Genomic DNA, 13,632 nt, shown 5'->3' with positions numbered 1-13,632 from the left:
ATGTCTGAACTGAGAGATCCGGCCATTAAGCTATTCGGGAGGAATATTCCGTGGGGGGGCTCTCAGATTCCGTCAGCTTCCGAGCAAGGCTCAGGCTCACAGTGTCAAACTCCTCCAATACCTCCGGCCATGGTAATTTCACTTTACCCATTGACCCATTTTCTTTTCTTATTTTTCCATTTTTACATTATCGCAAAGTTCTTATAATGTTCTTGTTTTGTTTCCATTTATGGACACTTGTTCTTTGGTGCTCAGCATACATTTATTTCTATTTTTGGAAAAAAATATGGTGTTTTTTGCTTGGTTTTGGAGTCTATTCTTAATTAGAATGCAAAAAAAAAAAAGCTCAGTCTCATTTTTCAAACACATTTGAGTATATATGGAATGCTACTCAATTGCATTGAAATTTGATATAGAAGTTGCTATTGACAATGACTCATATTTATCTTGTATACTTTCTGTGTATTGGGTAGCGTACTCTACACCTTTTTATGAAAATGAATTACTTATAAAAAAAATTGGGAAATGTTATATACTACATCACCGTGTTGACGCGGCAATGTGTAGTGTCCCTTGTTAAAAAAAAAAAATGAAAATTACTAAATTTTGCCATGTCAACTTAATGGGATATTATTGTGGTGTATAGCATTGCTCAAGGAAATTATAGCACAAGCATATGGTAGAAGTGATTATTAGCTTGTATATACTTGCCTAGAAAAAAAAAAAAAGAAAAACCCCTTGAGGGCAATGTCCCACATCGGTTGTGAAGGTTGATTGAGGTGTGCTTAGAAAAAAGAAAAAAGAAAAAAAAAAACAGTTGTTGCTCTTTTGATGGGACTGTGGGAAGCTGGATCATTGCTTGTTCCATGAGACTAAGTGCAATTATCATTTTATTTTATTTTTTATTATTGTCGCTAGAAAAGATTCAAATATAAGAAATCAGTAATCACAATTTGACATTTTACCACCTGAGCTAAGGCAAGGGGGGCAAAAGTGCACAATTAGCAAAAGAAAACCAAGACATAAGGAAAATTTGATGATCATAAGCTTTTGAAGCTACAATTAAGAGCATGTATAGAAGTTGTGGAAACTCTATTATGAGAATTTTTATACCTGCAAGAGCCATATATGACAGTTTTATAAAATTGATTCATAAATAGACCAGAATAATTGAGGAAATAGTATAAAGCATATCTTTTACTTCAAAAAACATCAAGGAAGCAAGACAACAACTTCTTTGGGTGTGTTTGGCTTGGGATATAGAGAGCGAAATATGGATTCGTGTTATTGGATGGTCTAGAGTTGTACCCCAAACTCAGGGTTTAAAGTTTGTTCAGAGAGGATTCATGCTTGTGTGCTGTAGATTGAATTGAAGTATCTGCAGTGAATTTACACGCCTTTTTTTTTTTTTTTAATGTCATAGTTTCTATTTGCTAATTATCTCTATGCTATTTTATGGAAGAATTACAAATCCAAATCCTGCTTAGATATGGAATAAGGTATGCTGGAATTTGTCATTTCCTATCACATACATCATTTGTGGTTACTACATGCATGATTGAGGCCTAAGAGTTCAAATTTGATTGCCAATACTTCGTTTTAGATTCTAGACTAACAAGAATATTAGTTTCAGCCAATTGGAATGATCTAGTGGTATGTTCAATTACAGTATGGATGTGAAGAAGCAACAAAAACTGGAGTCAATGATCCTCTCCTGGAAAATTCTTGTGAGCAGGATATCCCTTCCGGATTAGATAATCCAAAAGATATCAGCTGCCAAAATCCTCCACAGGAGAAGGTTTTAAAGAAGCCAAACAAAGTCCTCCCTTGTCCTCGCTGCAAAAGCTTGAAGACAAAGTTTTGCTATTTCAACAATTACAATGTAAACCAACCAAGATACTTTTGCAAGAATTGCCAGAGATATTGGACAGCTGGGGGAACGGTTAGAAATTTACCTGTTGGGGCTGGAAAGCGCAAGAATAAACTTTCATCTTCACAGTGCCATCAGGTAATGGATGAAGTCCTAAAGTTTAGCAAAGATGCTGCTCAATGTGAATCCATGGAAACTGTGGTTAATCACAAAGACCAGAACAAAAGTGTTGAAATTTTGTCTTCGGCTGCTGAGGGAGACAGTGACGAGCCCTTATCATCCGTTTCTTCCTCAGCAGCTGCTACATCCCACGATAGTGAATTTCCAGAAAAGGCAATCAAGCGGGTTGCATTCCCAGGACATTGCAGCCGTTTCAATCCAGTGCATACACTGCAGAGTTACCCTGTTTCCCAATGTGTTTACCATTGGAACCCAGGTTGGAATGCAATGGTGCTTGAGCCAAGCATCATTACATTCCCATTTCTTCCTTCCAGTGGTGTATTCCACACAGGCTCATCAGCTTCATCTTCTATCAGCAACAGCGGCTGTTCAAGTAATAGCTCGCTGGCCTTGGGGAAGCATTCGAGGGATGCAAATTCACAGGGGGAAGAAACAAAGGAACAGTGCATTTGGGTGCCCAAGACTCTGAGAATTGATGACCCAGAGGAGGCTGCAAAGAGTTCCATATGGTCTACTTTGGGCATTAAACCTGGAAAGGACAAACCCAGCATCAGAAATGGTATTTTTAAAGCTTTCCAATCCAAATCAGATAGCAGTTCCCCTGCATCAGATGATGATCAGATTTTAAAAGCAAACCCAGCAGCTTTTTCTCGCTGCCAATCTTTCCAGGAAAGCACCTAAAGATGTATGCTTTTGTTGTTTAATATATGATACCATGGAAGATTGTTGTTTGAACTGCACAGTGAATGCCGTCGTTCTGCGTCTGTTATGGCTACATCCTGAGATAACATGGTTTAGAACAGGGGCGGAGCCATCAGGGGCCGAGAGGGGGCAATTTTATTTTTACAATTTGCATCCCGTCAACCAAAATTCTGGCTCCGCCATCAGTTTAGAAGATGGCAGTGACTGTGGAATCCCTCTCAATACAGATATGGGAAGATCTCTCTGGGGAAATAAGAAGCTCCATTAGCATTTCTCATACTCAAAAGAGTAGCTGGCTCTCCTCTTGACTAGAAGGCAAGGATCTGTCTCCTGGGAAAACTGGTTGGAGAGGACTTTCGGTTTGGGCTTTGTCTTGTTTTCCTCCTACACCTCCAAGGGATTAGATTGATTACTTATGTTATGCATGATGCATCTCATGTTTTCTCATGTTTAATACTGAGATTCATTGGACCAACAGTTATGAGATTAACGTGGAAGGGGGATATTGCATGCATGGTAGTAGTACTCTTTCAATTTGTTTGCGTTGTCGGTATCTCGTTTGGTATCTAGCACTACGGTGCAGTAGTTATATACTCTTATGGGAGTTTATCTCCATATTGTTATCTTTTGAGCTTTTTAGGAGTTTATCTCCATTGGAGGTAGTTTATCCTTCGAGCTGAATTTGCAGAGTTGAAGAGGAAGTCCTAACCCGGGCATCCTCAAGGTCTATATACCACTCTCAAACCGCTATTCCATTGTTGATATCCTCCCAAACTATTGATTGAGTCCATGTCCCGTTCCTCCAAATTACCAAAATTTGTAAACGTCCCCCAATGACAAAAACTTCCCTCATGAAATAAAATAAAAAATCTCTAAAAAAAAACAAAAAAAAATAAAAATGAATGAGGTTTTAAGGGCCACCCTCTTGACCAAATGGGGGTGGTCCCTTGGGCCAAATGAGAGTAGCTGAACAACCCCCTTCCTATTTGGGAGTGGTCCACCCCATATGAAAGAAACTTTTCAGGAACTGCAATAAACCTTATGGACAACGGCAATGTTATTTTTAGGCTACTATAGGAATAACGGTTTTATTTCAAGCCAACATATTTTATGGGCTACATTGGAACAACATGGCCGCCGGCTTTGGCAACATTGAGATTTATTTGAAAATGCCCGATTTGACACAAACTTGGATTGTGAATTCTTACTTGGATTACACTGGTATAGTTGTAAAAGACGCTTTGTATCTCAAACCACATTTTTCTTGGTGATGCAAACATTGTCTTGAATCAGTAAATAGGGTTTTAAAGGGGGTCAATATTGTTGATAATGTTGGGATTAATAAAATATGCAATGAACATCAAATGCGCAACGGAAAATCAAAAATCTCAAACCCAAGATCGAACTTTAAGATATACATGTGAAAAATCATGCTATTACAAAAAAATAATAAAGTAAGAACCACTTGGTTGTATGACTGTAACACCCCGCTCTAAGTGGTATGATATTGTCCGATTTGGGCCTTAGCCCGCATGGTTTTGTTATTGGTTTTACCCAAAAAGACCTCGTACCATTTAGATAGAAGATGCATATAAAAAAAAATCCAGCATAAAGATGATCTCGAGCAACTCCAGACGAACTAATCCGTCGGCTTCCAACATTGACTTGAGCCATACAGAGTCCAAGTCATCAAAAATGATCCTAAGCAAATCCATCATAATGACTAGGTGTCTCCCTAGATCCATCCTTGGCTAAGCTAGTTAAGCAACATAATTGAACATAATGGAGGGAAAATAATACAAGGGTAAGTCCAACGACTTAGTGAGTCAAAATGCCATTTGAATGATGAACTCAGTTGTTAATGAATCATATGCAGCATTGTAACATGACAGTTATTCATGGATGCAATATAGATATAATATATGTTGTAACTAGGAGAATCAAATGATAGTTCAAACTGTATGGTCTACCCGAGATATTACCTATTCTCAGCAGGGTTGTCGCTGTCTCGAGAGACCTATAATATAATGCTTGTTCTCTAACCATTGTACTATACTGTTCATAACACTGACAATCCGACCGAGTCCGACCTTGGGTGGCCTACACTACTAATGATTTACGTCGTGTAGTAACCCGTCAATCAAACATGGTTGCGCCGGTCATGAAACAACCTTTGGATCCAAGGCCCATATAACATGCCCATATAACACACCCACACTTTTGACTATAGAGTTAACATGTATAGTAAGCCCATGGCCGTTATACCACACGTACCGGTGTACCATGTCATATGATACAATTAGTTTTATCCATCTTTTACATGCATGCTCTTACAAATCTCACCATATTCATTATCTTGTTTAAGCAACACATATTTTCACCATATTCATTATCTTGGGTCGTTACATCCTTACTCTTTTGAACAGCCTTTTCTTCCTTACTTTGGCTTCTTTCCACCCTACTGCTACATGGGACAAAGGGACGTACGACTTAATAAGTGCAAAGGAAATCTTCATTTTCTTTTGAACAAGTGCTGCCTACTTGACATTAGTATTTTACACTCATCACAAGCTAAACCATGCCCAACACAAATTTTGTTCCTTTTGTTAGTAATTGGACCTAGTATACCTACAGTGGGTTGAAATGTGATTTCCATGGCCAAGAGATGTACCTCTTGATTCACAACTCTTGGTTGTTTACTATGAATCTCCAATTGAGGGAGGCCTTTAAGCATAAATAAACCATGGGATGTGTGTTAGTTAATTCAACCCATCAATCCAGAAAGCGAAATTCTGAAACTCTCTATATCCTCTCCTATCATTTTCACTCAAATTGCATTTAGATTGTGCACATATGTGTTTTGTTTTTGTAATAAAACACCATCATTTGAGTTCTTTTAACATTCTGGGCGTGAGAGGCATCGATAGACAGTGTAGAACACTGAAAAAAGAACCTGATTTGGGTCTTCTCAAGAAAAAGGTATACACTATAACTTTATGTTTTTATGTTTATGATTTTCCAACACCTTTTGAATGATTTATTCTTTATGCAGCCTATGAACTTGCAATATTATGTCTTCCCTTCAAAATGATACCTGCTACTTTTGACCAAAATGAACTAGGGAACAAAAAGTTACAAACATGCACTTGGGCATATATAAATGCTCATAGACAAGAAGCATTTTGAAAGTGCCATATAGATGCTTATATGCTTTGTGTTGCACTGGACTCGCATATCACTACATACACTGCACACTAAACATGCAAGCATAGGAGCTTGAAAGTAACATTTCTCAGGAGGATGTCTGTCAGATGTCAGTCTTCATTGTTTTGGGCGTCTCCTACGAATGAATCCTGAATTTGTGCAGCAAACTGCAGATTCCAAAGAACATCTCCAACAGAAGGCCTATCAGCTGGTTTGCTGGACAAGCACCTGACACATATCTCCATCACTGTCTTCAATGATTCAACTGAGCACTCCTTGTGAACTGCCGGATCAACGATGCTCCTTCGAGCGATATCATCAGTGGTAATGCTTACTTGTACCTGCATAAGAAGCAAAAGCAAGTAGCTAGATTCAGCAGAAATCACATTTTCAATCCCATGACTTGTTCCTTATGCAACTTGGAAATTATTTGCAAAGTAGTCACAATATTATAGATTCAAAATGATAAGAAAGAAAATACTCACAAGATCTTTTAAGACACCGACTTCATTATGGAACATGATTGACCTTCCCAAAATGATCTCTAGTAAGATTACTCCTATGTCATAGACATCATTCTTATCCTCATGTTTTACCCTGTAAAACATAGAAATAACAGCTATCTAAGAAATTTTTGCATTTGTAAAAAGGCAATCTCTTGAGAACAGTAAACAGCAATGTGTTTATTTGATCAATGATAAAATATAGTAATTCATGTTTGACCTTAAAGCGGTTTGTTATACATAGCTTATATTCAGTACATACAAGCCTAATAAAATGTTTGTAATGAGATGAGGTATGTATCTTTGCAAGGGCAGACTCTAAAGAGATGATGTGTAGTTTAAATACTTTAGAATATGCAGCAACAAGATAATAATAGAATACAAGGGTTTCCAGCTGTTGGGAGTTTTGTGGAAAATGTGAAAGTAAATATTAGGTTGTCTTGGATAATCTTTGGAAGAAAAATGCGAATCTAATGTCGATTTTGCTTATGGGACTATAGTTGAATAGAAGAAGCATTTCCAACGTCCTGACTTCTGTGCAGCCATGCACCATATAAATTGAGAATAAAAATTTTACAAGACAGATATGAGGCTTGCCATATCCAATGGTCAAGAGGATTGGATAATCTGAAAGGTGAAGAAGGATCTATGTAGCCTCAACACCAAAAGTTGGAGATTAAGGCAATGCTGTGTTCTATTCCTACATGGAGCCAAGGAGGCCACTACATTATCAACACTTTTACACAACAGACCATATTGCATATTCAGATCAAAGCTGAGATGTGGTATTTGTAAAATATTAGGACAGGAATTTCTTATTACCCTTCTGACTTACTTCCTTTTGATCCAGGAGATGAACCTCCACCTACCTGAAAGACTCAGACCAAAAATTAACTTGGAGATTTGCATCAAGGAAAGAATATTAATCTAAATGAAGTAAAAACAAGTTTCTTTTGCCATACCGTTCCCTTATTTTCGGCTAATAGAGCCAGATTATAAGTTCTGATTTTAACATGAAGATTATGATCAAATGAAATGTCTGTTATCTTCAGGTTATTTGAATATAGTCCAGGAACAATCCCTGTGTGCAGAAATTGAATACCCTTCACAACTCCAATTGCAGCTGCTATTCTCTGGATCCAAGTAAATTTATGTCCTGTAAGTCCTGCCAAACCATGTTTTAGATTTAAGTCCCAAACTAAGGGCCTATTTGGGTGTGCGTTTGAAGGGCTTAAAAATATGTTTAACACTTAAAAAGTCGGTTTGAAAAAAAAGTACCTATTTGGTAAAAAAAATTCAAAGCGCTTTTGGGGTCCAAAAAGTCTAAAAATTGTCAAAACGCACTTTTGGCAAAAACTTAAAAATGAAGCTTTTACCAAAAAAACATTTTTCGACTTAAAAGCTCTATTTCTAAAACGCAATTCCAAACAGACACTAAATCAAGTATTTTCTAGATATAGATAGCTGGCAGAAAGATGCAACAAGAACTGACTCTACCAGAGATGTAGTCTCTTAGCGTGCCATTTGGGACAAACTCGAAGATAAGAAATATTCTGCAGACGCTTGAGTCATCCTGGTAGCACTCAAAGCAGTGTCCAAGAGCACTAACCAAATGGCAGTGCCTGAGTCTTGAAATCAGCTCAATGCGGTGCATATAAGTCTGGAGGCTGTGCCTCTTTCTCATTTTTAAGCTTCTTATGGCAATGAGACTTCCATCAGAGAGCTTCCCTTTATATATCTGAGAATGCAATGGAAGCAGTACATGTTATTCAGAAATAATTTGCATATAGCTACATATTCTAAGCTTAAGGAAAACTTTAATTTCTCCTATATGTTGTAAAAATTTTCAAAATCAATAATAGATTTACTTATATGTCTGTTTTGGGATTTATTAGATGAAGTGCAATTTAATGGTTAAGACTTGAGATTAGTTAACCATTGGTAACAGGCAAGGTCTAATAATCAGAATTAGATGACCATTTGTAAAGGATGTGTCTTTTGTTAAAAGAATGTGGTCTTTGAAATCTAACGGTCCAAATAAAGTGATCGTTGCGATCAAACATTTAAATGTTGTTCATTTTTATTCGCGAAAGATACATTTTCATGTAAAAACACCATTGCATGAAAGGACATATGTTCATCATAAAAAGAGAGATGTTCATAATGAAAAGCATACATGTTCTTAATGAGAAGACACTTGTTCAGAAAGGTGCCATTAACTCTATAAATAGCCCACTTCCGTTGCAAAATTTAATCATTTTAAGAAAATACAATCTCTCATTCAAAAGACTTTTATTACTTGTGACTTTTTCTTCAAAATCTCATTAGAATGTGTTTACTGTAGAAACAGAGTTCTAATCTTTTGACAGTATAGTATCCCTGAGGGTATTCAAGTTTAACTTCATTTGTGCATAACACAGTTAAACAACATATCAAATCTAGGTTTTATTGTATCCGGGAGGCGAATTTGCAGTAACCCAGTGCAAACCAATTACATTTACTTGGTAGGGGCAATATCGTCTTAAAGGTAGCGACTTTGTAACACACCTTGAAGCAGTCTGTTATTCTTTTCTTTTACATCATCAGTCTCAAACACTATAACAGACCAGTATATCTTTACAATAGTGCGGAAGGTGTGAACTAAGGCAAAAATATTCACATTCGTGCAGATGAGGGAATGTTCTTCCGGATCTTGATGTTCAACGTAGGTTTTTTTTCTGGCAAACATGATCTAAGCACCCTCTTTTCTTCTTTTGTTTTTCTAATTGTATACCATTCAAAATCATAGTTTGTCACAACAAGAGTAAATAGGAATGGCAGATGAGGGAATCTTCTTGAGGATCTTGTATCCTAATCCAGGTAAAACAGATACTACAAAACATGTGCTATAGCCATGCCCATCTGGCACCAAACAAGACATGGATATACATTATCTTGGATATCAAACATGTGTTTGACAAGCCTATACAATGGAACATATCCAACAGCTGGTTCAGACAAAAGGAAGAAAGGATCAAAGGTTTACTGGCAGTTTGATAAAGCTCTTCTTTATCACTTCCTCTATGGAGTAATTGCTATAAAAGGCATTAAGACTTGATAAAGACTCTGACAATCTAGCCGGAACTCATTTGCGAGGCCTCAGTAATCCGACGCCTAGACACACAAAAGCATTCAGCATGCATAACCAAGACTGTGAAGTGTATTCTGTGTCCAAGTTTTTCTCCAATTAGGCTGATTATGCAAGTAATGGAGCTTGTTCATGGAAAGAGTTGACTTAACTAGGAAATTTTGTTGTCCAAATTAAGAGCTAAATGCAACTCAACTATGCCTTAATCCGAACAAATACAGGTTGTCTATAGTTAATCATTTGCCACAATTCAGATACAACTAAGGTCATATTCTCTGTTACAGTCAGGAAGATAAGTATGACAACAATGAAGTACTTCTTGAATAAACTTTGTTTCTGGTTTAATTATCCAAAATCTGTACCTGACCAATTGAAGATTCACCTATGAGAGATGATGCTTCAAAGTTTTTTGTAGCCTCCTTAAGCTCCTCCAAAGCATAGGTTCGATAAGCAGGAAGGCTAGCTCCCAGCTTCATTGTTTCAGATATATACCCTGCAAGAAAATATTTCAGACAGGCATGTAATCACATGCATAAATGAAGAAAGGTTAAGACTTGAGTGTTCATTCTTCTTCTTTCTCATTGACTATACAATACTGCTGAAGTTTAAAGCAGAACCAGTTAAATGGTAGCAATATCAAAATGTTAGAAAACGATATCTCAATTTTCTCCTTTTATGAATTTATTAGCTTTCAAACAGGAATTTAGATTGCATTAATGCATATGGATGGAGTAACTAAATTGGCTGAACCACCATATGGAAGGTCATCTTTGGTAACCAAACTAAATCCACCTAGAGAAGCTACCTCAGTAGATGTTAGATTATTGGTTAATGATTAAATTTATCATCTCCTATCATTTCAATTAAATATTTCACGTGTTGAGTTTCACTTACAAAGGGGGTGAATTTGAGCTCATACATGAGGGGAGTATTAGATTATTGATAAATTCAATTCCTATCAGTAGAAACAATAAGCACCAGAGACAAAGGTGCCTCTAGAGAGTCTGAATATGTAGCATCATGAAGGTGGGAGAATGGGCATGAACTGTAAGCATTACAGAGAGCATACAAAAATAAAATGAAATAACTAGAAGAAAAATGAGAGAGATCTTACTTGCATCTGAAAGGAGTTTTGCTGTATTTACTGGAGACACACGCTCAGTTATTGCCCTTGTTGGACTAGTTTTTACAGAAGCCTTCCTGTTTGCCCTCCTGATGACCAAGAAAACTACTCCAGCAATTGCCATACCTCCTACAATCGCTCCTGCTGTACTTGAAGCAAGAACTGTTTTAGCAGCAGGTCTAGTATGATTTTGCTGCTGAGGTGGAATTTTCACTGCCAGAGCTTCATGGTGGCAAAAGTTAGAAGGATTCTGTTCTTGAGCTTCATTTGACAAACAATTTTTATCATACACTACAACGCTGCTTTTGGAATCCAAGTGCAGACAACTTGGCAACTCTCCTGTCAAAAGATTAGAGGATAAGTTGACAAGAACAAGCTCAGCATTACAAGACATGTTTTGGAACAGCATCCCTGTGAACTTGTTTTTCGATATGTCGATGTAGTTAATTGAAGGCAGTGAAAGTAAGGATGGCAAAAATGGTCCAACAAATTCATTCAAAGAAATATCCAGCTTTTGAAGTTGATAGCAGTGGCCTAATTCAGCAGGTATGCCAAAGCCAAACTTGTTCTTTCTGAGCACAAGAGAAACCAACTTGGTAGGCAAAGCAGGGAAATGAGGCCCAAAATAATTATCTTCCAAATCAAGAACTTGAAGGTTTGTCAAGTTGCTAAGATCAGGCACTTCTCCTGAAAAGTTATTATTTGAAAGAGCAAGAACTCTTAGATTCTGCAGAACTGTCAAAGAATTAGGCAGAAACCCACCAAGTGAATTGTTCTTCACACTAAGTACTGCTAAAACTGGGAGTGAAATTAGCCATTCAGGAACTTTGCCTGTGAACTCATTGTTGTCAAGTATGACAGTTTGGAGGTTCCTTAAAGATGAAAGCTGTTTTGGGATATCTCCATTGAAGTAATTTCTGCTTATATTTAGTATTTCCAGAGAAGATATACTTCCAATACTTCTAGGCAGCGGCCCCCATAGACCCAGAGAAACCAAAGAGAGAACTTTCAAGCTTGATAGACTACCAAGAGCTTCAAAAAAAGTGTCAGTGGAGAAATTTGGAGGCAATGGAAGATCTCCATTGTTTCCAAACATGTGCAACTGTGTTATGTTGTCTTCATAGCATGCTAGAGTGAAGGATGGGGTTGGTTCAATGCTACAGAAGTCTGTGGAGTCCTTGAAGACAGTTAAAGCTGGTGGGTAGTTAAGAAGCTGCCGGATTTGTAAAAGGGAAAAAATTTGAGAGGGTTGCAGCTGGTCTGAATGATGGGTAGTAAGAAAAAGTATTAGCAGAAGAAGATGAAATGAATGCAGAACTATTTTCGCCATTAGAACTATCAAGTTAAGGTTGCAGAAACACCATTGAAATCTCTTTGCTCTTTCTCTTTCTTTAAAAGGCAAAGCTGGGTTGTCAGCAATTACCAGAAGACAACCATTTCCAACTCCAAAGAAAACTTGGAGGCAGAGGCTGCAAGCAAAGAGATGACATTTTCAAATACACTGAACTCGGCAAACGAGATGCCAACCACTACTTAGAAACAGTTTGTCTTTTTTACCAACCTATTTATTAGTTCATATTTTCTCCTAGCTCATTAATATGGAATTTATGGCTTCGATATTTGCAAGAAGAGTTTACTTCCATCTCATGCTGTAAAAGCCTAGAGAAAAAGTCTAGCCATATTATGGCCATATCTATGCTATCAATCTAAAACAATTAGTTAATTTGAAACTTTTTTCAAATTTCATTTAAAGCTTAGTTTTACTTTAACACTCATGACTATCTTTATAAACCTCCCGCTCAATGTAGGTTACACCTTATCTTTCCAATATGAGAACGAGATGTTATACACGCCAAACATTTATTTACTGGACATGTCATTTCTAATGTCAAGATTTTATTTTACGGATTTAACAATATAAATAATGTCAAATATTATCATGTGTTATCATATACATCGTTAGATATATTTTGTATATAGAGTCATAACATGATAACGTATCATCATATACACAGTTAGATACAACAAAATAAAATTTTGACTCTGAAATGGCTCTTCTTTATTTCACATGAAATAAAAAGAATCCTTACTCTTTACGCACCATGGCTCTTGGCCAGTAAATCTAATTTATAAAAAGAATATTTATTAGAATATAAACTAAATAATTAAATTTAATATTTATGTGTTAAATATTTAAGGTGTTAAACCACATTTTTTAGGGGGAAATATTAAAATAGTAAATAATAATTCAGCTTAAATTTATTTATTTATTATTATTTTTTTTTAACTTTAGTTAAAAAGAAATGCAGCAGAAAAGAAAGAGAGCATATAAATCAGTGTCAGACTGTCAGTGTGGGAGATGCATCATTGTCTTTTACCTCAGAAACAGGCACATTGAAACAAAAGAATTGGAAAAAGTATCTTGATGTTCTAACATTTTTGTACCCATGTATTTTGTAATATCTTTTTGCATCTATAATCAAATTTGGAACTTACTCGAAATTATTTGGCTTCATTGATAATTTTCACTTGGGTAATTAATAAACTGTCCAGGGAAAAAATTGGAATAAATACATTCCAAAATTGGCTTAAATTCAAGTTGGTGAAGTGTTTGTTTAGTTTAGCGGTTTTAAAATGCGCAATTTGAAAAGAAAAAAAAAATAGTGATTTGAAAATGCAGTAAATTGAAAAAGCATTTTTTTAAAAAATTGTCATTCAGCTTTTAAAATTACGGTTTGGCTCTTAAAATTATGCATTTTTAAAAATGCACCCATTGTCTTTGTTTGAAAACCTATAATTTTTCAAATTTTTTATTTTTTCAAATGGAACACTTTTCACTATTTTATTTAAAAATATTCACATTGCCTGCTGTTTGAAAATATAATTTTTTTTTTTCACGTTTTCAAATTGTATTTTTTTTTTT

The 13,632-nt window shown here is 36.2% G+C and overlaps 2 protein-coding genes across 6 annotated transcripts; one reads left to right on the top strand and one right to left on the bottom strand.

Moving 5' to 3' along the window:
• LOC132163049 (cyclic dof factor 1) lies at positions 1 to 3,472 on the top strand. Of its 2 annotated transcripts, none has more exons than XM_059573257.2 (2): positions 1 to 132; positions 1,736 to 3,472. In XM_059573257.2, exons 1-2 carry the CDS (start codon positions 1 to 3, stop codon positions 2,729 to 2,731), a joined length of 1,128 nt encoding a protein of 375 aa, XP_059429240.2. In that variant the 3' UTR covers positions 2,732 to 3,472. The 2 variants fall into 2 exon arrangements, with proteins under 2 accessions (XP_059429240.2, XP_059429235.2); XM_059573252.2 differs by having other exon boundaries at positions 1,670 to 3,472.
• A 2,407-nt stretch (positions 3,473 to 5,879) lies between these two features.
• LOC132179900 (putative inactive leucine-rich repeat receptor-like protein kinase At3g03770) lies at positions 5,880 to 12,351 on the bottom strand. 4 transcript variants are annotated; one of them, XM_088513561.1, is made up of 7 exons: positions 10,701 to 12,344; positions 9,949 to 10,079; positions 7,957 to 8,197; positions 7,422 to 7,615; positions 7,282 to 7,328; positions 6,442 to 6,553; positions 5,880 to 6,297 (listed from the first exon to the last, which is right to left on the bottom strand). In XM_088513561.1, exons 1-7 carry the CDS (start codon positions 12,037 to 12,039, stop codon positions 6,067 to 6,069), a joined length of 2,295 nt encoding a protein of 764 aa, XP_088369687.1. In that variant the 5' UTR covers positions 12,040 to 12,344; the 3' UTR covers positions 5,880 to 6,066. The 4 variants fall into 4 exon arrangements, 3 of the variants coding, with proteins under 3 accessions (XP_088369687.1, XP_059448679.2, XP_059448692.2); XM_059592696.2 differs by having other exon boundaries at positions 7,422 to 7,624; positions 10,701 to 12,343; XM_059592709.2 differs by lacking the exon at positions 5,880 to 6,297 and having other exon boundaries at positions 6,463 to 6,553; positions 7,295 to 7,328; positions 7,422 to 7,624; positions 10,701 to 12,351.
• Between the last annotated feature and the right edge of the window lie 1,281 nt (positions 12,352 to 13,632).

The sequence above is a fragment of the Corylus avellana genome, chromosome 2 (assembly GCF_965113065.1).
Source record: "Corylus avellana chromosome 2, dhCorAvel1.hap1.2, whole genome shotgun sequence".
Classification (NCBI taxonomy): Eukaryota; Viridiplantae; Streptophyta; class Magnoliopsida; order Fagales; family Betulaceae; genus Corylus; species Corylus avellana.
This window is presented reverse-complemented; position numbering and strand designations above follow the sequence as displayed.

Excerpts from the sequence above, each read along its gene's own strand:
- LOC132163049 (XM_059573252.2), top strand. The coding sequence starts at position 1 with ATGTCTGAACTGAGAGATCCGGCCATTAAGCTATTCGGGAGGAATATT. Across the intron at positions 133-1,669 it reads CTCCAATACCTCCGGCCATG|TATGGATGTGAAGAAGCAAC; the intron begins GTAATTTCACTT and ends GTTCAATTACAG.
- LOC132179900 (XM_059592696.2), bottom strand. The coding sequence starts at position 12,039 with ATGGCGAAAATAGTTCTGCATTCATTTCATCTTCTTCTGCTAATACTT. Across the intron at positions 10,080-10,700 it reads AAAACTCCTTTCAGATGCAA|GGTATATATCTGAAACAATG; the intron begins GTAAGATCTCTC and ends ATTTTCTTGCAG. Across the intron at positions 7,625-7,956 it reads GCTAAGAGACTACATCTCTG|GACTTACAGGACATAAATTT; the intron begins GTAGAGTCAGTT and ends ATGGTTTGGCAG.